General features: G+C 42.0%; 1 protein-coding gene across 2 annotated transcripts in view; it reads right to left on the bottom strand.

Moving 5' to 3' along the window:
• Positions 1-396: 396 nt before the first annotated feature.
• MFRP (membrane frizzled-related protein) overlaps positions 397-24302 on the bottom strand; it is a 135455-nt gene continuing 111549 nt past the window's right edge. The window contains exon 13 of one of the 2 annotated variants that reach the window (XM_069224848.1): positions 397-3292. In XM_069224848.1, the coding sequence (XP_069080949.1) occupies positions 3068-3292 (225 nt within the window). In that variant the 3' untranslated portion in view covers positions 397-3067. The remainder of the gene's footprint in view (positions 3293-24302) is intronic. The other variant, XM_069224847.1, reaches the window with a different exon arrangement.

The raw sequence follows: 24302 nt of genomic DNA on the forward strand, positions 1-24302 counted from the left end.
ATGACCAGAAATAAATATATGAATAAACTATGCATTATATTTTTTACTTCTTTGTACAGTTATCTAAATCCTCTTTAGTTGGGATGAAAGCTGTAATCAATTGCCAGGACAGTGCCTCGGTTTGCCAGCACAGTAATGTGATTTCTACAAATGAGGCTCAATTATGTGATTTATACTTTACACCAGAATCCAGCTTCCCATTCACTTTTAAGTTCTGATCACACTGCATTAGCACAGAAAAAAAAGCAGGATGGGGAAAGTGATCACTTTTAATTTTGGGGTACATACATTCCAAAATAGTTCAAGACTTCTAAACGTTTAGTCCAATACCTCACCTGGCGAGTAAAACTGGTGGGTCTTTAAGTGCTTTTAGACCACAAAGAATGCAACTGTGTGGCCAGTCTTAGACTCGGCTTTGCTGCTAGAGACCTTTTATTAGTTTGAAAGGTAACATTTCAAATGAGAAGTTCTTGAATGTTGGAAATCTACAGCTTAGGTTGCAAAACACACATCAGCATGGTTGGTTGCAAATACAATACAAGTAGTCAGACCCCCACTTAAGCCCTTATAAAAGGGGAACATAATTCCTGGAATAATAAATACTCTACAAGCCAATAGAAGCAAGGCAAATAATACTACACCCAATATAGAAGTAATCCTATCAAGTAGAGCCATCAATATATTAAATCCTACCCAGAATAACAACTGAAATGGAAATAAGTAGAGTCATCATGCTTAGAAAATATGGCTATTTACCAAGTCCTGACCTGCAGCTACTACAAAAGAAATTCTTCATGGTTTCTTGTACACCCTAAAACCTCCATTTAAATGGAACTTATAATATTAGCAGTGCATAAACAAAAACACTAGATATCTCCATTTGTCTAATGTCAGGCGTGGTGGAAAGAAATTCTGATCAACATAGCCAATAACCAACACAGAGGTCCGGATTTTACTTCTGACCCTGGTACTGAACAATACTGTATGCTTTGAATTGCCAAATGTCTATTTATTGGTCAAACAATTATCTTAAGGAACTGGACATCACCAGAGCAACTACATATTATTGAGTGGTCTAAGGTCTTAACTACACAAACATCTTTAGAAAGGATCACATGATGCCTTAGAAACAAGAAAGCTATGTTTTTGCACCAACTGGTCCAGATTCTTAGAAATCACTTCCTAAAATGTTTCAAGTTCAATTTTACATTCTTTAACTTAACTTTTGTTATCACTTCCATTATCCTATGTATGTTCCCATATTTTCCATTTTCAAAATACTCCCCCGTCTAATGAGTGACTTTATGTTTTGAATGGAGAAAATACATACCCACATGTTCTCATCTTCTGCTATAATTATTGCTTTATTCTAGAGTCTCTGATTGCATATTGCGTGTTATGAACTTTGTTTAAAAAATCCATTAAATTACAATATGTATAATCATTCCAACAGAGTATTTAGATTTAATACAAATGTAGTAACTAGCATCTTAGATAAAAGCCCCGTAATACTTATGATTATTAGCCCTTTAAAACATACTATAATCTGAGGAAAATACTGATATATCCTAAAGATCCCCGTGGTTTCAACTTCCTTACAAGTGCCTAATGGCTAGCAAGGTATAAAGAATACTTGCAGTACAAAAAAAACACACACAGACCATTGGGTTGAAGTTACAAATAGAATTCAAACAACAGATAAGACAGTGAGGAAGGCATTGGAATCTACTTTTAGGCAAAACTTTACACGTGTAAGAGGCTTAACAGAAAGTCAAAAAATGTGTTAATTTTGCACCGGTTTTAACAGGGAACACATATGTAATCACTGAGCGGCTTCAGGGCAGGAGGCAAGGTCTGTTTTTTTGCAAGCTTCTTCTTTGTCCAAGCGGGGTAGGGCATTTCATGATCGGCCCACCAGAAAGCGAGTGAAGAAGGACGGTTAGCCGTACATGTTAGGAAGCCAGACTCTTCCAAATACCAACCCCGGCTCCTACAATAAGCCTTACTATATTCTAGCTTTGAATGTTGGAAAGCTTTGGGATCATCATCACTCTAGAACACCCTCCAAACACTCGCACACACAGACACACACACACACGCCTCAGCAAAGGATGATTACACTAAGCGACACCAATGCTACAATGGCTGGCACCTCTCTTACTAAACAAACAAGTTCTGTGAACGTTGTTACGGTCCTGTTTTTTAGAAATCATCTTATGAAGTGAAGTCAACTGGAGCCATAATTGAGGCAGGAATGAAGACAAGGCTTGCCAAAAGGAGGAGTAGGGGAGATCCAAGGTGGCAAAGATGGCACCACTCAGAAGTGTCTTGTCACCTCATAGATGAGAAGTTATAAATTTGCACAATTTACAATTATGCAGAGATGGTGATATATATAAATTTATGTCAGGATCCAGTACATTATATGTAGACCACTTGTTTGTGCTATATATATATAAGAAGTTTGACAAGTGGAGAGACTATTCAACAAAGTAAAGGTTCTAGTCTAGAACAATCATTCAAGTCAGCTATTATCAGAGCTTTGTCATCCAAGAAAAGGGGCTAACAAACACATATGATTACAAATACATACACACGTGCATGCCCACCCATCCCCAAAAGGGCAATGAGAAATCACTGACATCTTGACAGAATTAACACTTTTCCTTGGTCAAGGAAGCATGACTACCATCAATGCTTGTTCTTATGTCACTAGATTTCTATGCCAATGTCTGTCCTTCTCAATGTTTCATCTTAGAACTCTTAACCTTGTGAGACTTTTGTCATTTCGGCGTACAGTAGCTCTTTCTCTCTGGATGCCAATGTTCTTCTCAACAGTAGCTCAATGCAATTCATTTCCTAGCCATTAGTCAAGCTCTCCCCAGAAGGTGTTGATTTGCATTCAAAGTCTATGCCCGAAGAAAGATGGAAAAATTATTAAGCATTCTTGCTTTCTTATGACTTTTTCCCACTCTGTGGTGTTCTAAGTTTTCTCTTTGGAAAATAAACTATACCAGATCTTAGTCACATGACATCTATTGGCCACGTTAGGTGTAGACTTTACCCATCAGGGCATAACACACTCCACTGGGTCACTGGAATCAGGCAGGACATTGCAGTTAAAAGGCCAGACGACATTAAGGAGGCTGAGGGAAGGCTGGCAGCCATGTTCGGCCCGTAGGCAGACGGAGCGGCACGGCTGCACGACTCCCCCATCCCGTGTACACTTGGGCACAAAGAGGGCGCAGACTAGAGGGCGCAGATGATCGTAGCATGGCAGCTCCTGCAGACTCTGCAGAGAAAAACAGCCACAGCAGCAACACAATCATTAACATAGCAATCTCTTTTTCATTGTTAGCTAGCATGAACTAGTAGCTCAGAGACAGCTTGGCACACAATCTCTTTAGAAAGGGATCACTTACTCATTCAGTGGGTGCGAGTGCAATGACTGCAGCTGGGAGAAATGGTTTCCCTTAGAGATATTTATTTACTAGTTATAGTTAAATTGCTCTCCCAATAGGAATGGCATTATTTGAATCTTTCATAAATTGGGTGCAGTTTAAAGATACTGACCAGCACTTTTCTAATGTTCACTTCATCCACAGTGAGTCATTCCTAGAGAGTTTTGTGAAGCTCTGTCAAGAGGGTCAAAAATTGCCGGGAGGGTCCAAAGCAGGCTGAAATCAATGTTAATTCCTTTATGACAATGTGTGTAACAGCTACAGCAAAAGCTGTTGAATACATTTTCAACAAACTTGGATGAGATGAAGCCACTTGTTTCACCCTGGCATTTTTGGTTTGGCCCTTAGTTTCTGAAGAAAATACAAAAACTAGAAGTTAAATGAGGTCAGAACAATTTTTTTTTGGGATTTGCCATGTCTACTAACAATTGAAAAAGAAAGGAATCTGATGAGATGAGGCAATTATTTTTCCACCTGTAGTGCGGATTTGCAGAACCACAGAATAGCCTTATATCTGAACAAAATAACTGGCTGACCTCATCTAAACTTTTTTTTGTTTTGACCGTTACAGAAAGTGAGGCACTGATGCATCCTATCATGAACCAAAATGTATGGAGGTTTGGAGGGGCAGCATAAATATCCAGAGACCTCAATGAGGTTGAGGGGGGTTCAAGAGGAGCAGATACTGCATTCCACAATTAAATAGAGCCCTTTTTTGTTGTAGGAGTCATGGATGTGGATCTGTAGACCATTCATGGATTTACACACTTAAAAAAATATATATATTTTTTGGCTGAAAAGTTGGAAAAAAAAGAAGAAAACCCAAAGTGTAAAAATGTACAGAGAAAGGCCATGCAGAGTGAGCTTTGTGGACACCCGGGCTGGGCACAGTACACAGCTGGTATGGGAGGTACTGGTGCAGGGCCTGGTTTTTGGTCAGCTGGTTCGGTAGGAATGGGCATGGCTGTTAAGGATTTATGCTTCATACTTTTATGCAATATTAACAAATGTGTACATTGTTTTACACTCAATTTCACATTGATCAATTACTCTGATATAATACTATTGTCTTTAAAATGATTTTCCAATGATGTGTAGAAGGAACATTTCACTTACCCTGTAAGCATCTGTTTGTGGCATGTAGTGTTGCAGACTCACATGCTGTGCACACTCCTGCCATTTAGTGTGCAAGTTATTTTTCTTTGAAGAAGTGTTTAAGAATCACAAAGTATAGTGACTCCACGTATTTCTAGCAAGGCGTATGGGCTTTGGCTTCATAGTTAGATTGTTTTATTTCCGCATGAAGGGTGAGGATGTAAATGGAGCATAAAGATGACCATGCGAAGGAAAGATTAGGGATCAAAGCTGAACGAAAGAACGTCTGCAACATATAAAGGCATCCGAGGAGTAGTCTGGGCACATGTGAATCTACAGCAGTACCTGCCACAAACAGAGGCTTACAGGGTCAGTAACATTTTATGTTCGTGGCATGTGTAGTTGTAGATGCACATACTGTGCATAGACTGTAAAGCAGTACTTCAACAAGTGGTAGCTAGCCTGAGGATGCTGCAGAAGATTGGAACAGTGTGCAAAGGACAGCCTGACCAACGTTAGGTTGTTGGCGAGTTAAAACATTGAAACACTAATGCTTGGTAAATGTGTGTGTGTGTGTTGGGGGGGGGGGCTAAGGGGCAGACCACTTAGCTGCCTTACAGATGTTGACTATAGGAATATTAACCAAGAAAGCCATAGAAGCTCCTTTTTTGCAGAGAGAGTGGGGTCTGGGAGGGACACACAAAAGTTGTTTGGGATTACCACAGCAGGTCTGTATGCATCTGACCAGCCAGCACGATATACATGCCTTACAGAGAGGATACCCTTTGGATGGTTATAAAAAAAGAGAAAAGAAGTTGCTGTGTCTTACAGAGGGACTTTGTCCTGTCAATTTAATACATAAGTGCTCTTTTGACATCTAATGTGTGAAAAGCCTGTTCTGCTACTGATTCTGGATGTGGGAAGAACACTGGAAGTTCTATGGTTTGATTGACGTGGAAAGTAGAGATCGCCTTAGGTAGGAATTTAGGGTTTGTCCTGAGGACTGGACTATTGTGGTGTACTTGGAAAAAGGGTTCTGCTAGGGTCTGAGCCTAGGAGAAGTGATGGCTACTTGAAAAGCCACCTTCCAGGAAAAAGAACTAGAAGGGACAAGAGGGCAGCTGTTCATAAGGAGGGCCTAGTCAGAACATGGCTTAGGTTCCACACAGGAACGGGCGGCTCCCATGGTGGAATAATCCCTTTGAGTCCTTTCCTTGAAGGTTTTGATCGCAGACACCCTGAAAAGCCAAGTGTGTTCTCTGTTTTGGAGATAAGCTTCAACAGCAGGCAAGTGAAGTCTGGTAGAAGTTTAAGTGAGGCCTGACTTCTGCAAGTGAAGCAGGTAACAAACTATGGGCCTGATTACGACTTTGGCGGATAGGATATTCCGCCCACCATTTAAAAAGTTCCATAGAATATAATGGAGCTTGTAGTACGGTGTATGGGACATCCATCATGTTTGTGACGGAGTATTCCACCCGGCAATGTCGTAATCAGGCCCTATGTCCTGAATTGCTGCTTTGAGAGGGTTAATGTGTTTATAGGGAGAGCAGTGTACAAACCATTTCCACTTAGCCACACAGCACTTGTTGTAGGACTGCATGCCTCTTTCAGAATGGTCATGCATTCTGCAGGCAGATTTAGGTACCCAAATTCTAAGACTTCAGGAGCCAAGTCGTAAAATCGAGCTGCTTGCGGATTTCATGCCCTAGAGTGTATTGATTTTGGCAGAGAAGATCCAGCCAGTTGGGCAGCACTAGAAAGATGTCAAGAAGGGTAGTTAACCAGGGATGTATGGCGCAGATCAGGACTACTAAAATGAAGGTGAGGGATGTTTGCTGAAGTTTCCAAACTACAAAAGGAAGAAATGGGAGAAGCAGAAAAGTGAAGGAAAATGTCCTTGACCAGTTCCTCCATAGTGCATTGCCTATGGACTGTGGATGGGTCAGTCTGCATGCAAAGCTTGGGCATTTTATGTTTTTGGCAGTGGCAAACAGGTCTATGTGGGAGGACACCCAATGGTGGAAGTCCCGGAGTAAGACTTGTATGTGTAGTTAACGGTTGAGGACTTGTTGATGCATTTCTGAGCAGGTATGCAAAGTTGTTGCCACCCCAGGCATGTAATGTTTGAGGAGATAGATTCCTGTGATGTATTGCCCACCACCAAATGCTGTATGGAGTGTGTGCTGCCCTGGTTCTGTAAGTAAGACTGGCAGTTGTGTTGTCCGTTCTCACTAGTTACACTTTGCTGAGTGAGAGGAAGGAATGCTTTGAGGGATTGCTGAATTGCTTACAGGTCCAGATGGTTGATGTGGAGAGCCCATTGGTTGGGTGTCCACAAAACTTGTATGGTCAGTTCCTACAAGTGTGCGGTCCAACCATCCGTGGTGATGGTCGCTTGTGCAACGAATCCAGGAAGGGCTGTCCCTAAAAACGGTTGCTGGCATTCCACTACTGCAGAGAGTGATAGGTGCAGCCCTACATTAACAATATATCCTCCCATTAACCCTCTGCCTGGGCCCATTGTGCTGCTAGGCCCTCTTGCAATGGATGCATATGTAACCTGGCATGTGGGACGATGGCAAAACAAACAACCACATACCGAAGAGGCGCATGACCTTTCTGACCGTTACCTTGCAATGTGGCTGAAAAAGAGATAGCAGCATCTGAAATGTTTGCACCCTTGCTGAGCTGGGTTATGCTTTCCACAGTCAAAAGTCAAATATGGCCCTGAGAAAGGGCTGTCATTGTAGGGAATAGAGATGAGATATTGTTGCATTGATGGTGAAGTCTAAGCTGTGCAAGAGATGTATGGTGGACTGGGTGTGCATGAGGCATTGCTGCTGCATGACACTCTTGATCAGTCAATTATTCCGGTAAAGAAAGATGTGGACGCCACTCCTTCTGAGGTAAGCAGCTTCCACTACAAGATATTTTGTCTACACCCTGGGAGCTGTGGTTCTCCAAAGGGCAGCACTTTGAAGTAATAATGCTGACCACTTACCACAAAACGGCAGAACCTTTGATGTGCAGGATGGATGGGTTTGTGAACGCAGGCGTCCTTCAGGTCGAGGGCACTCCTGAAGTCACCTTTCTGTAGTAGAGGAATGACATCCTGGAGGGTCACCATGTGGAGGTGCTCTGACAGAACATACTTGTTGATGGGCTAGAGGCCGAGGATGGGCCTCAGGGACCTGTACTTTTTTGGGGATCAAGAAGTATAAGGTGTACACCCCCTTGTCATAGTGTTGGGGTGGCATGGGTTCTATAGCCCCCTTTGCTGAGTAGTACATGGATCTCCTCTTGGAGCAGACATTGAGGTTCCAGGGAGAGCCTGTGTCTGAAATGGGGATGTTTGGTGGTGTTTGTGTGAGTTCTAGGCAGAACCCCTAGGCTATAGTGTTAAGAACCCTCCAGTCTGAGGTGATTGCCCAGGACTGCAATCTCCCCCCGACAGGTGTTAGATGGTCGGGGGAAGGGCGAGGGAGTCGCTGCTTGGGGGGTGAGGCCCATTTGGGGTCTGCAAGTTTTCCCTTACCCCGGTAGTTGCTGCCCTTGTATCCTTACCTGTATTAACCCAGAGAGCGTGTTTGTTGCTGTCTGGAGAAGGATGTGAATTCTTCGGTGATGGTGGTTTTGGCCATACCACAATACTGTTTCCAGCAAAATGAGACATGAGCACATGGAGTCTGCAGAGCACCCATGGCCATGGCTGTCTATGTGTCCTACTTAATTTTCTCCAATATCTCATCAACTTTCTTTCAGAAGAGGTACTGACCATTGACAGGCAAGGTGAGGAGATGTTGCGCCTCCGGTTTGAAACCAGCCATGCTCATGTAGGTACTGGTGTTAATGCTTTGAGCAGTGGTATCTGCTGCATCCAAGCGCATCTTTTATCGGATTTAGAAATGATTATCCCTTCTGTCATCAATTCCTGAGCCTGCTTTTTATATTGGTCCATGAGGTGCTGGATGAGATCTTCCATCTCATCCTATTGGGCACAGTCGAGCCGAGAGAGCAGGCCCACTGAATTGGCGATGCGCCAATGTGTGGTGGACTGCGCAGCAACACCTATGTCCCCGCATCGATCTTTTAGCTCTCTAGGTCAGGAGGGGGAGCATCTCCCTTGCTGTGGGAATTGACACACCTTCATTTTGTATATACTGCCAGTGAGTTGGGTGGTAGTTGGCCCCTGATGTAAGGTAGGCCAGAGGGTGATGCCTTATGTTTGTTATCGAATCATGGCGTGATGACTTGCAACTTCACTGGTTCCTTGAAAATATCTTTAGTGGGCCTAAGCATGCCCTTAAGCGTAGGCAGATGGTGCACAACCTGTGTGTGGAGGTGAGGGTCTCCTTAAGAAAGTCATACTCCTTAGGCTGCTTGTGTATCTCCACCTTATGGAAGGGGCTGCAGGGTGGAGAACCTCATCGTATATTGTGGTGTCATCTGGGGGTGAAAGCTTGGCTGGATAGACGTCAGGGTCAGTGTCAGCTGGGAACTGTTGTCATCCCAGGGGCTCTAGTCATCCCAGGAGTGTTCATGGGGTTGTGTGTCATATGGCAGGTAATAAGGATCATAGGAAGACCTTGGACTTACAACCTCCCAACCCCAGAAAGAAGAGAACCCTGAGGTGAATGTGGCATAAGGTCCACAGGCAGTAGTGGAGAGGTGGCCCTAGAGGGAAAGGGTACAGGAGGTGGAGGAGGAGGAAGAAGAGAAGGAGTAATTGGAGGAAGCATTGGAGGAGGTGGAGAGGTGCCCTTTTCATGGCATTGGTGCTTCTTTGGCATGAGCTCCAAAGGTAGATTTAAGTCTACTTTGAAAGTCAATTTCCTCCTAGAGGAAAAGGGTCCTTAGGTTTGTCCGGAGGCATGGTTAGGATCTAACTGGTGCCAGGCTGGATGTGGATATGACGCTCCCTGGTGTTGAGATCCTCGTGGAGGTGCTGGAGGATCACCTGGTCGAAATCCTCAGAAACAGCAGAGGAGGCAAGAGTGGACCCATATCCTCCTCGAGATTAAAACTAGAACATCCTGGCTGGCAACAGGTCCTGTATTGCAACGCCGGAAGCTTCTGACTGCTGGTCACCCTCAATGTCTTGGTCCCCAAGGAGATTGGGGGTGCTGTCCTGTTGACAGTCTGCCATCGAAGCTGGGGCAATATGAGGGTCTCAGTGGTTTTAGAGGGGATTTTTGTTGCGAATGGTGAGACATGCAGTGTAGGAATCCTTTTGGTGGTCAGGAGGCAAGCCAAGGTTACAGACTTCGTGGAGGTACGTCCTCGGGTATTACGAGTGATACTTGGGGCAGAACTGAAAAGGAGTCCTTTCCATCACTTGGAGATTCTTGTGCATCAAGAAGGTGATAGAAGACAAAAGGGCCCAGGTCCCAAACAAGATGTAGAAAATGTTCTAAACTGCGGAACTGAATAGAAGGAGAGATGTGATAGATGAACTGATGGATGAAGCACAATTGTAATCTCTTCCGACGAGAAACAGATCCAAGCAGGCCATGTGAGAACTATAGGCTATGTCAAATCGGAGCTTGAAGGGACATGCCTGAACTTGATGGCAGAGAAAAAACAATCTACAAATGGAACCAATGTCCATGCACATTACCAGCAATATATGGAGTCACTATACCTTGTTACTCGAAAAGACTTCTTTGAAGAAAACAAGCTTGCACATATCCGAGGTCAACACAAGTTGATGTGAGTACACATACCATGTGTGTATTCAACTGTCCATGCAACAAACGGGTATTTTCTTGACTCTTGTTAATTAGCCCTAAATTTAGGTTTTGCAGCCATTTTTTTCAAAATCGATGTCTCCTTCATCTTCCTCCTGCACATTTCAATGGTTATCATTTTTGAAGGAGTTAAGTGGAATCGTATTTGTTTATTTCCATGGGCTTTATTCATAATGTTCTTGATGAATCTTCCCCGACCTGTAAATTTACTTCAAGGTTCTTCCACTAGTTCACTGTATCCTATTAATTTATAACAACTACCTGTTGCTCATACCTCATTTTTTCTACTATCTCTGGTTGGCATTAGCATTGAGTGGGCAGAGTCAATATTCATGTTGTGTGATAGTGTTTAGGTGCTAAGGCAATGTGAGGCTTAATAAAGCCGTGCTCCTATTTGCTGTGCTCCTATTTGCTAGGATTGTATCACATTTGATCATACCATAATAAATATGCACTTCTATTTATTTCGCAAGTGAAAATAGTGTGTAAACACTATTTTGCGGGTGAGCCAGAAGATTTCCTTAAGACTTACGTGATGCAAGGGATGCTGTCCGTTTTGCTTTTGATTTTGCTGACCCTTTGGGACTTAATATATTTTCGTAATACTCCATTTGCTGACAGCATTCATGGCAAATATTCTGTATCGCTTTTTGATTCTTTGTAATGAATCCTTTAAAAGATTCCACTGATTTAACTCAGTTATTGAGCAGGCTCTTTTACTAGACTGTATCCTTGATATTTTTGTTCTACTGGGAGGTGTGTTACCTGGGGGGGCACATTGTCTCATGTAACTGAGGTTTAACACCATCTCCAATTCAAATAGTTATGAGTGTTGTGTTGAGGTAAAGTTTTGGTGTGTCAAAATTGCGGGTGCCCTTATGCCCACAATAATGTGGTAGCAGAGAATGCTTGTGAGTTAAGAGCATTGCCTTTTGACTTTGCAGATTTCCCTTTTTATTGTCCTAAGGATAGGGCAGTCCGCATATCCCGATTTTCCTGGTGGATTTCGTTAATTTCCTGACTTGCCATGCTGTTCCTGTAAATGCGAATAGGGTGGAATGATTCTGGTGACTGAGAGTGTTTTGAATGTTATTGTAGAGTGGAAATTTGTGCTGCGTGATGGATTGTTATGCTGTATTTGAGGTCTTAGGTTTTGTGTTGTTGATTCTGGGTTGAATTGGTGGTTTGATCACTGATTTTGATGTACATTTCTTATTTGTGATTTGCATCAAAAACGTTTAAGTTATTAGTATTGGTTGGTTTGGTTATTTAATTTATTGAAATTGAAGATCTTGAGATATTATTGGTGAACGTATCTGCATAAAGTTAATGTGTTTTGTGAGTATTTACACAGAATATCTGAACCAAATATTTTTGGGACAAAATATTATGTTGCGAATATCAAGGGCAAAAATATTGTGAAGGTAAGTAAGACACAATATTCTGTCAGTGATCTGTTTTGGGAGGCACTGCATAAACATGGGAAGGGAAGGGAATTTAATGAACTAACAAGTTTTGTCCTTTTCAGTAGTTTGTGTGCCTAATCTGGGTAGGTGTCCTTTCTTCTTTGGTGCACAGGAGTGAACACACTAGCCAAATGTGGACTTGAGTTTGTCAGGTGCTGCAAAGGTACTAGTCTTGCTTCTACAGCTTGCAAGGCCCGCTCTGTTCTCACTTGCTTACTTTCTCCTACTTAGGCTGAGCAGATAAGATTTATTTTGGTTTGTTTAGTGCATGTTCATTGAAAATGGATGTGCAATTTTTTTCTCATTCACGGAGGAGTCGCACTGAGACTGGTGAGTCGTCACATCAGAGTCACACTGCCATTGGTTGGTTGCTGTCAAAGCTGCACCTTGATAGGCTGACTTTTGGCACAGCTGCCTGGGGTTGGTTATTGTTCACTAGACTATTGTGAACCGTTTAATGATTATTTTGAGTGAGGATAATGGATGCTGTGTTGAAAAAACCCAAAAGGTAATAACATACCTGCTATGGAGGGACAGAAAATGCCTGCGTGTACAATGATGATGATTATTAGGTTTTATTAGTGTACCTGGATTTGTGACTAGCATGAATACGCCTCTTGTCACAAGGGTTTGCAGTTTCCTTTAGAGGGTACCTTTAACATTAGACAACCTGACTTATTGAGACAGACTTTGAATGATAGAAAACCATTACCTAGATCTTCAAAGTTTGAGTCATTGAACAATAGGGATCAGGTGGCAACAGAGAAGAAGAGAAAGAAAATGAAGAAGCAGATGAAGTGTTCATTCAGGCAGTAACTGGAAGACAACTAGATGCTGGACAAGAGGATATGATAGAGGGTGTGAGAGTTATTCATGCACTAGTGAAAGAGATAACAGACAAAAAAAAAGGTAATGAGGGAAACAGAGAGAAGCAGAATCGAGAATGAGACTCAGGTGAGGAGGATAACTTCTTTTAAATTCTAGACCTCCTCCGTACACTGATGAGACCAAGAGACAGGGGCAGAGTTCTGTGGGTGTAGCAGGAGAGAGTACAAATGTACAAGCACGTGGACTGACTGTGCCTAGAGTTGCAGGTGCATCAGCTAGTGTCCCACCTGAGAATACACGGTTTTGCCGTATACTACTAGAGATACTTCTGTTGTTGCTGTTCCTACTGAGTCGTCTACAGAGAGAGATATTAATGGTCAGCTTTTGAAAATACAATTTGGAGAAATTTTACAGGGGACAATTGATTTAAACAGATTGGTGACATACAATGTAGATGAAATTAGATATTTGATTAGAGAAACAGCAAGGTGTGAGAACAAAGCAGACTTGAGGAATGTGAGGTTGGTATCAGGAGAATAAAAAATGTACAAGGAAATTACAAAATGGATTTTACCAAGCCCGAACTAAATCTGCTGGGCTTGCTGACTTTATGAGCTAACATTAAAGGTCTGGTTGAGGAGATAAAGGACTGTGGGGATTTGAGGACATACAGAGAAAGTGGAAGAAAGTAATTACTAAAATGAAGGCTCCAGAGATAGGAAAGACAATGAAGGTGCCTGTTATTGGTTCTGAATTAGAGGCAGTTTTAGAATTTCCCCTAAGAGAGTACGTGGAGGAAATTATATACATGTTTTGTCTGTGAGAGGTAATCTATATGCATTTACAACGATTTTTCTAAAATTGAGAGAGGAACTTGAGAAATGGTAAGAGAAGTTTAATGGATCAATGGCGATTTTGGAGATGCTTTGCACTCATTTGGATGTGCTGTTTTGGATTGTTGTTCCTAGTGATTTTTGGATGCTAGTGTAAGCTTGCATGGCTATCTGAGGAACCCTCTAGGCTTACGCCTAATAATGCTTTGTCTGAGTGGTTGCTGACAAGTAGAACACTAATAGAGCATTTGAAAAAGAATGTGCTGGAGAAAGAAGTTAACTGGTTAAAGATTTTGAGATCTACACAAGAGCTGAAAGAATCAGTGCATGACTATTATGAGACGTTCATGCAGAGTTTTAAGAGTCACAGTGGAGTTGAAGATTCTGAGAAAGAGAGTGCTAGCAGTTTTGTGCTGCTTTTGTTCTGAGTTTGTGTCCTGAGCTTAGTTATAATATTCAACAGAGTGTAATGTACTGGGCAACTAAGGGTTGGATCCTGAAATATGCTAGGCACAGTAGTGATTGATTTCATGTGAAGCAAAAAAAGTTGAAGGAGAAGCTGACGGTTGTCCAGACAAAGCAGTTCCAGAGAAGTGGCATTAATCAGAAGATGGTTTCTGGTATGGGTTTTGTGTTGTTTAATAAATCAGATGCAAGGTGTGAAGATGGGAAATGAGGTGGTGAAGAGGCAGGATAGTGGAAGGAGGCTGTGAATAATTCCGGAAGGACCACAGCTTGTCATTTTTTCCAGGTGAAATTGGTCACTGGAAGCGGGATTGTAACAGAATCCACATCGAATCCAGAATGAGTTTGTACCCCAGATGTAGGGGCATATGCATCAAATTCAGACACAATCAGTAGCCCCAGACCAACCAATGATTGTGCAAAATATGCAAAAATCAAGGTCAGTTTCCTGTCACTATGCCTATAGTTCTAGTGTTGTAGCAACACTCAGGACACAAAGGGGCATATTTACAAGCCACCAAGCACCACATTTCGCCACGCTACACGTCATTTTTTACGCTAAGATGGCATAAAGGTGGCTTTTCCCTGGGCTGTATTTACAAAGTGGCGCAATACTTGCATTGCGCCACTGTAAACCCTTTGCGCCACATTATGCCTTTGTTAAGCATAATGTATGCAAGGGGGTGTTCCGACGCAGGGAGACCCGAAAAAATGGTGCAGTGAAATTTACAACATTTCACTGCGCCAATCTTTCCATCATTTTTAATACCTGCTGAGAGCAGACGTTAAAATTATGCACCCTTTTTAATCAATGGGCCTCCCAGTGCTTTGCTGTACTAGTGTCAACATTTATGATGCTAGTGCAGCAAAGAGCAACAGTAGCATCAAAATTGTTGACTCTATATTCCTAACAACAGCCATGGAGCAACATATTGTAAATACTTTGCAACCACGGTGTTGTTAGGTGTGGCAGGGGCGATGAAGAAAAAGTGGCGCATCGGAACCGATGCACCACTTTCTTGTAAATATGCCCCAAAACGCCTTACTGTCCAGGATACCAGCAAAATCCATTGATTATGAATAACAATCTTCCTCAGTATTCCCCAGAGACTAATTCATAATGGCAGTGCTTGAGAGGGGAGGAGGATTGCTTACTTGGAGCAGTCCTTGAGGTAAACCAAAGTGGCCCTTTCTTTTTGGACACAGGAGCTAAACATTCTACTATTTGGTCTGTGGAGTTTTAAAACCTATGCCCCTTGAAAACCAAAGTCCAAGTTGTAGGCATTAGCAACAATTAGATTGTTAATTAGGTTACAGTAGATGTCCCTGTTAAAATAGGGTCATTCAAGAACAATCATCAGTTCATATTGTGTGATTCATGTCCTGTCAATTTGTTGGGCAGAGACTTGCTTTTCAAGATAAACAGTGTGAATTATTGTACAACAGATGGTGTTCCAATTGAAACCCACAAGGAGGATTCAGTGTTTAAAATCGAATGATTCAAAAGTTCACTTGTTCATAGTTTTTACTGAGGATGATTTGCCTCTGAATTTCACAGGAAAAGAGTAAGGACTGATAAAATGTGCAAAGCCTGACAAGATAAATGTAAAATCTAATGCAGTTTTCCCTAGAATTAGACAAGGTAAACTTTCAAAAGAGGCAGAAGAAGGAATGAAGCCTGTCATTAAAAAAATTATTGAACAATGAATTCTGCAGTAGGAGCTTGGTATTCCTTGCGATTCTCCCAGGATGGGCTATAAAAAACAAGTGCAGCAAATAGAGAATTGCTCAGGACCTCCAAAAAATAAATAAAATAGTGATACCATGTTGTAAGGTGGTACCGAATCCAGCAGTAATTTTGTTCCAGATTCTAACAGATGCAGAATGGTATACAGTCATCTTTTTATGGCAGGAGTTCTTTTCTATTCCTTTGATAGTCAATTTTGTTTTGTGTTCCAGTTCCAAAAAATGTTTGCGTTTGCTGTTCTATCCCACAGCTGTAGTTTTAGTCAGGTCCTAAAGAAAGATTTGGAAGGTTTGAAGTTGTCATGTGACTCATTCCTGGTTCACTATATCGTTGACCCACTGGCAGCGTCTAAAACAAAAGAAGCCTATAAACTTGATATGATTGTAATACTGAATCATTTAGCTGATAATGGCCACAATCTTTCCCCAACATAGATGCAGTATTGTGAGAAACAAATGATTTATCTTGGTCGGCACATTGATAAAGGAGCAAGGAAAGGCTTAAAAGAACGTGTTTCTGAAATACTGAAGATGAGTCCTTCTGCCATCCAAAGCGGTGAGGATGTACCTTGGAATTGTTGGCTACTGTCATCAGTAGATTTGACATTTTTCCTTGATTGCAAAGCCTTTAGCAAAGCTAAACAACAGTGAAATTGGAGACCTTCTGAGTTTTGAGGGAAAAGTTGTGTAATGCACCTATTCTTGTAATACCTGATTTCAATATGGAGTTTTAACTTTACAGCCATGAAAGAAGTGGGGATGCTCTTTCATTCCTTACTCAAAAACATGCTGAAATCATGAGACCAGTGGCTTCCCGGTCAGCAGTGTTAGATCCAGTAGCTCTTGTCTTCCAGGTTGTTTGATGGAAGTTGCAGCTGTTTGCATTTCAGTTGAGCAAAGGGAAGGAACTGTGGTGGAACATACATTGATTGTGTCTGTTCCACATTTCGTTACAATTTTGTGGACCCCTAAATGGCCTCAAGATTTGGCAAACAATCATCTGACAAGATATGAAAAAATTAAATTGGCAGCTGAGAATATCTTTATTAAATGGTGTTATTTCATAAATCCTGCAACACTGCTTCCTGTTCCAGACAGTAATGAAGACAAAGAGAGAACTAATGATGATGAACTAGAACATGACTACATCAATGTCACAGAGTTATGTACCAAGCTAAGACAGGACCTTAAAGAGATTCCCCTTGAAATAGCTAATGTGATTATACTTTTGGAAGGTTCTTGTTTGAGAGACTATTGTGGAGTACTGAACGCAGCCCATGCAGTACGTTCCATTTCAGAAATTCCTAAAGCATCATACCCGCTGATTGTAACTTTAGCACAAGTGGCAGAGTTAACTGCACTGACAAGAGCCTATTGCCTGGCAGAAGATTTGAATGTAGAGACCGATTGAGACTGATAATAGGATTTTTGACTCGGTCATGAATTTAGACTGTTGTGGTCACAAATGGGGTTTATGGAATCCTCTTGAACTCCCATCAGGAACAATTCCTACATAATTGATTTTTGGAAGCAACACGTCAGCCAAAAGAAGCAGCAGTGGTCAAGTGTACTATAAGGCTGGAAAACATACAGGCACATTTTGAAATAAATATGCTGACCAGGTAGCTAGATACTGTGCACTTGAGAATATAGATGTGAGATCAAATTAACAAACTACTTTTCAAGAGACAGAACAAAATTATTCAAGAGAGGGTTCTGTTGAAAATGCTATTTCTTGTTAAATCTAATACAAACATCCTTAAGTAAATTGAGGGACCTCCAGGAAGAAGTCCAAGATGATGAGAAAAGAAGGTGGGAAATGTTGGGTTACAAAATATATCTATCAAGATGGTTGGATCGCTCTTGAGTATAAGTATATCTTACCTGATTCAATGTTGAATTTCATGGCTAGGTATTCACATAATCAGCCACATGCAAGGAGGGACGCCATGACCCAAATATTCAATAAATATTGGTAAAATTCTAAATTCTGAAGCGCTGCAGAGGATTTGTGTCAGAGGTGTTTAATTTGTCAGAGAAATAATCAAAGGAAGAGAAGCACAGTACTTATGAACCATACTGACAAATTATGGGCCCATTTAAAAGACTTCAGAGTTCAAAGAAAGACCAGTTTACAATGGCCTTCAGTACAGTGTTGTGGTTGCCTGCTTATTCTCGAAATTGGTAGACCTCTACCCCACCCAGAGATTAGTTATCATGACAGTTGCCAGCTTTTACAGGGTGCTTTAATACCACATTTTGGCATGCCAACTTATTTTGAGGCGGATTGTGGCTTCCATTTTAAGGAAAAACACAGGAAACTCAATGCCATGCCTTGAACCCAGGAGATTGGGTTCTCATATAGGAGCATGTCCACAAGTATTGTCTAGAAGAATGCTGGAGAGGCTCATTCCAAGGTGTACTTTTGACTAACACAGCTGTGAAGTGTGCTGGAATCTCACAGTGGATCCACGCTGTTCATACAAGAAGCTCGAACATGGCTGATGAAGAAGTGATGACAACAACAACTGATTCACAGAGTCAAGCTCAAATTTGCAGTGTGGATGCAGAGGAGGGATAGAACATTTTGAAAAAGATTAATTTGGTGAAGTGGCACTGGTCAGTTCCAAACGGAGGGTCAAAGTGAAGAGCTGATGCAAGTCAATAGTTGCAGCAAAAAAAATCGTCTCTAACTCAACCAGTGTAAGGCTCCAGTTGAAAATTCAAGCCTTAAGAACTCCCAAATGGAGAAAACAGTTCACAGTGATTTATTTGAGTTGCTGAGGCCGGTCATAAGTCCATCAGTAAGAGAAGAAAATTCAGCAACAAAAGAAGATGCACGAGTTGAGAAAGCAAAGGCAGTAAAGTCAATCTGCAAAAGAGAACACTGGCAAAATGAAGATTACAGTCAATCAAAGAACAGTCTGAAGTAATTGAAATTGACTCGGAGTATGGTAAAAGTGGGTCACCAGCTACGAAAAGACCTTTTAGAAAGAGAATTCCAAACAGTAAGTGTGCTTCACCTGAATTAGCATCTGTGTCTGAAAAAGAAGAGTCGGATACAGAGATCTGCAGTCCAATAAACGGTTGCAAATTCATTTCTGAAAACAAACTAAAAGAGGAAGAGCCACCTTGGACTTTGAGAAAAAAAGACTGACAGTGGTGAAATTAGAATTAAATTTGCAAATGATTCCAGATGAAGAAAAGATTTTGAGAACATGAACAATATGAACTGAACCAAAAGAGCTTATAAAGGATACCTTTATGAAGCCTATGTTGATTGATGATTAATTAAAAAATAATAAGAAAAAAAAGCTATCTTATTATTTTTAAAGGAAAGTTTTACTACTGTTTGGAGTTCCACATTCCTTTTTCATCTCAATAAAAATAGTGTTTAGCAAATGGTGCAAATTATTAGTCTCATCTCTTTGTTGACATATCACTGTGCCTTCATTTTCCACAGAAGTTGAACTAACTATTTTGCATAAAAATGTTGGATCCAATACACTAATACACAAAGAAAGTTTAGTTAGCCGATTTCATGATAATGTTTATACTACAATGTTGGGTGAGTATGTGTGTTATTATGGTGGCCAAAGATTGTTTTGTGTGTACTTTTCTCCCTTCTTCTGCAGGTGGAGGAGAAATCTACCTACAACTTCTGATGTCTCACAGTTTAGCTTGTAGTATGGTTGATAGCGTATTTATTAAACACAAGTTTCTATCTCTTTTTCTGTCGAATTTCAATTTTTAAGTGGAAAACCTTCCTGTTTCCAAAGCTGCTGAAAATGGGTTAAAGTTAAAATAGGGTAAATTTTTTAATACAGTTTCACAAATGAACCATAAAATGAATAAAACTGAAAGGGAGTATGTGTGCAGTTTAGGTAAAAAGGAGCGCAAGTTTCTTAGGGAATGTAACAACGGAAGAGTGAAAATTGTGAGAGATTGTAAAGATGAAAAGAAGGCCAGAGAGCAGATTAAAGCCAAGGAAGAATTTAAGTTTTCAAATTTTGCATCCGAGATTGAGACTTGAGCATGAGAGGAAGGGTCAAATTGTATATGGTGTGTTGGAGTTAGGTGAAGATAAGATGTTGGGTTAGCATGAATCAGAGAGAACTTAAGTTGTTAGTGGTCATTTTCTAGTTGGTGAAGAACCAACTGTGAAAGGGATTTATTATGTGTGTAGTAAGACTGCTTATTTTAATCTGCTTCAGAATGTGGTGGGTTTTTGCTACCTAGCTCTCTTTCCTATAGCCTATCATGTGAATGGAATGAATAATGTTGCTGGTTTGAAGCCAGTGAAACGTGGTTTTGGACAGATGGTACTGGGTATTTTAGGAGCTATGATTCCCTCTATAAGTGTTGATATAGGTGATGTGAAAATTAGACAGCTGTCTATGTTTGGGGACTGGCTTGCTTCCAATACTGCCAGTGCCCTAAAGCAGATTAATTCTGAACTAATGGCAATGTGGGAACTGATTATGCAAAACCGCTTGGTGCTAGATATCCTTCTCTCAAAGGAAGTTGGTGTTTGAAGGGTTTGAAGGTTAGAGAGAGCTGCACCTTCATACCAGATTACAGCAGGGCTATTAACGCATATGTAACAAACTCTACTAATATTTCTTGTGAAGTTCATGCCTTAGAGGAGCATGCATGTGGGAAACAGCAGCTTCCTGAGATAGTGAGATAGAAAAGGGGAGTAGTCAATTTGGCGAATGGTTGAATAGTCTGGGAGGTAGTATGGTTAGGTTTTTTTTAACCCCTGTACTCGTATTGATTTGTGCAATTGTTTTGTTCCTCTTGTTCAACATTTCTGAGAATTTGTTGTTAAAATTTGGGGGTAAGAGGAAAAGAGAATCATCAAAGAAGAAAGGGGAAGAATTTGAAATGGAGGATGCCAGAGATTGTGTTTACAATCAACTGAAATTGATGGAAGAATTAACCTGAAATGAGCAGAAAGTGGGGCAGACTGTGTTATAATCACAGACTAATTGGATTAATTATTTGTTTTTAGTAAATACATTTAATAATCAGAAGGGGGTTGAAAGTTGTAAAGGTGTTTTGTGCATTCATGTTTAATGCAGTATTAACAATATGCAGAATGTGGTTTAATCACGATTACACATATATATACTGATATAGTGCTTCTGTCTTTAAAACAAACTTCCTGTGAGGTGTGTCGGACCCTGGTTAACAAGGCCTCAATTCAGGCTTAGCAGCCACCTTGTTCAAAATGGATGCCTCCCTTGCCTTTCTCCTGCATATTTCACAGGTTGTCATTTTTGCAACACACAATCAAACAGTCACGTTTGTTTATTTTCATTACTTCACAGTCCTTCTGCTAGCTCACTGTACCCTATTCATTCACAACAGATTGCTGTTGGTCATTAATCTAGTTTGTTCCACCGCCTCAGAGTAGCATTAGCATAGAGTGGACAGAATGATATATTTTATGTTATATTGTTTTTTATAGCGCACCAGTCACCTGAGAGGGTATCCAGGCACTAGGGCAGGTGTGCAGGTTTGTGGTCTTCAAGTTGCTTAAATGAAGAGCCAGGTCTTCAGCTTCTTGCAAGACTCATGTTGAGAGGAGGAGGCTCTGCTGTGTTGAGGGAGGTCATTCCATGTCTTGGGTGCGATGTAGGAGAATGAGCGCCCTCCAGTTTTGCTTTAGCAGATCCAGCGATTATGTGTGAGTGAGAGTGAGGCAGAGCATAGGAGTCTGGTGGATTGCTGAAAGAGTATGCGGCTGTACAGGTATTCTGGTCCTCTGTTGTACGGGGCTTTGTATGTGTGAGTGAGAAGTTTGAATTGGCTCTGCTTGTGAATGGGAAGCCAGTGAAGCTTCCTGAGTGGTGGTGTGCGTGGGATGCTGAGTAGGAGTCTTGCAGCATTGTTCTGGATGGTCTGATGTATGGCTAGGAGTTGTTAGGGGATTTTGGCACAGAGAGTTTTGCCGTAGTTCAGCCTGCTGGTAATGAGTGCTTGCGTACCAGTCTGCCTGCTGTTCTTAGGCAACTATTTAAAGATTTTTTGCAGCATGTGTAGGATGTGGAAGCAGGCGGTGCACACTGCATTGACTTAAGCCATCATGTTCAGTTTGTCATCTAGGATGATCCCTAACTTTTTTGCCTGAGGCTGTGGGTGTGGTCCTATCTCCAATGGCCACCAAGTGGAGATCATGGGGAGATCTTATTGCCGAAGACCAGTACTTCCGTCTTGTCTGAGTTGAGCTGCAGTCTGCTACCATGGTCATGCTGCTGGTGAATTTGGTTCTGGCAATGTTGTGTTTGTCCGTCAGGGAGAGGATGAGTTGAGTGTTATTATCATAGAAGGTGATCGTGATGTCTTGTGAAAGGATGACTTTGGCGAGCTGTTTCATGTATATGTTGAAAAGGATGGGGGTGAGGGACGATCCCTGTGAGCCTCGGCATATCAATTTCTTAGTCTCTGATGTGAAGAGTGGCAGCTTGACTCTCTGGGTTTGTCCTGTGAGGAAGGAACAGATCTATTTGAAAGCGGATCATTGTATGCCAATCTTGTGGAGTCTTCTAATGTGGGTGATATGTCGAAGGCTGAGAGAGGTTGAGCAGAATGAAGGCCAATGTTTCTCCTCAGTCCAGGTTTAGAATGGCATCTGTAGCTGTGATGAGTGCTGTTTTGGTGCTGTGGTTCTTTTTTAATCCTGAGTAAGTGTTGACTAGAATATGGTGAAGTTTGAAGTTGATTCTTAGTTGCTTGTTGATAGCCCCCTCAATCACTTTGGCTGGATAGGGAAGCAGAGAGCTGGGTTGGAAATTGCTCAGTTGATTCAGGTCGACTGTGGGCTTCTTGAGAAGGATGCTGATTTCTGCAAGTTTCCATTCATCTGAGAAAGTGGCAAACAAGATGGAGGTGTTAATTATGTGGGTCAGGGTGCTGCTGACTGGTGATGCTCCCAGGTTGTAGACCTGGTGGGTGTTACAACTCTGCCATCCCATCTGTAGGGGGCTCTGTAAACGGACAATCTGTAGCCTGGGAATCATCATTAACACTCACCCAAAGTACCTTTCTGACTCCTGTTTGCTTCCCTTTTCGATATGGCATGCTCTGGAAGAACTACATGTGCTCCCATGGACTTCAGGTTCCGTAATGCACTGCCTGGTAGTCGGTAAGACCTGTAATCTTCTGTCCATTGTTTCCTATGGGAAAGGTCTGGTTGTTCCTTTATACTGGATTCTCGCCTCCAGGACTTGTGAGAGACTGAAACTGCACACACATATGACCTATCTTGTGTAGCCCAGCCATGTGACTCCACCATGGGTTTGCTGCTGCCTGGAACTGCTTATAAGCTGCCATTCCCTGGATCTCCTCGTTGCGCACTGGAGTTTGATTCCTTTGTGTACCAGACCCCTTGTTGGATTGTGTTCCAGTCCTGTTCCTGTTCTGCTTTAGTTTGAACCTGTTCTCTGTTTCTCAGCCCAGTTCCTACTTGTTTCTGCCAGAGTCTGCTCACTGTTTCCCAGCCCTGTTCCTGCTTGTTACAGTCAGTGCCTGCTTCCTGTTTTCCAGTCCCGTTCCTGCCTTCTTTCAGACTGCACCTGCTCGCTGTTTTCCCTGTCCTGTTCCTGCTTGTTCCAACCAGAGTCTGCTCCCTGTTTCTTTTTGTTTCAGCCAGAGCCTGCTCCCTGTTTCTTAGCCCTCTTCCTGCCTTGTTTCTGCCTAAACCTGCTCTCGGTTTCCCAGCCCTGTTCATGCTTGTTCCAGCTCCCTGTATTCCAGTCCTGTTTGTGTTTGTGCCAGCCAGAGCCTGCTCTCTGTTTTCCAGTCCTGTTCCTGCTTGTTCCAGCCAGAGCCTGCTCCCTGTTTTTCCAGTCCTGTTCCTGCCTTTGCCTCCTAGTTTGTTCCTTCTGTTTCTTCTTGGGTTATCGTGTCTGGTAAGTGTACTATCAGTCCTCACCTGTGTATAAGTGTTTTTTACTTTGTACTGGGGTTGACTCTTGGTTTCCAGGAAGCTATTCCTGCCCCCATCCTTCGTCTAGTGTTGTATGTATTCTTTAATGCCTAACAGTGACAGTGTGCTATTGCTGTTTTCCAGGAATTGCCACTGTGATTTCATTTGGACCCAGAAGGGCTAGTCTTGTGTATGTAAGTACAATCCTTGTTTGTGTCCTAAGGGTCCAGAGACAGAATCACGTCTGCTGCCTCCTTTCTATGGGGCTTGCGGGGTGACTATCTGTAAGAGTAATCTGCACAGAGGCAGTGATGTTCCCTGTTGCTTTGGAAAGTTCTGAGCCCTACCTTGTGTACAACCTCATTGATAACCCCAGCGTGTTTGTCCATTACTGATCCGTTCCTTGTCTGTTCACAATAAGGTTGCTCTGCCTTCACTTTCCTGTTTTCTGTGCCTTACCATAGCTGTCCTTTCCCCGTGTATGCCTTTAGCTACTATTCTGCTTCAGTACACTACCTCCTTGGGAGATATTCTGTGACCTCAAGCTGTGCCCAAACTGGAGTCCTGACTAGACCCGCCCGAAATGGTGACAGTGGGGGCATGGGTCCACTGGGGCCCCTGTGTGGATGGTCTGCATGATTTCAGCTGTGTTGTTTCTGGTGAGGGTTGTCCGTTCGTCAGATGGCCATCTTGATTGGTGGTGGATAGGTTAGCAATGAGTTCTC

Source organism: Pleurodeles waltl, chromosome 3_1, assembly GCF_031143425.1.
Source record: "Pleurodeles waltl isolate 20211129_DDA chromosome 3_1, aPleWal1.hap1.20221129, whole genome shotgun sequence".
NCBI classification, from domain to species: Eukaryota; Metazoa; Chordata; class Amphibia; order Caudata; family Salamandridae; genus Pleurodeles; species Pleurodeles waltl.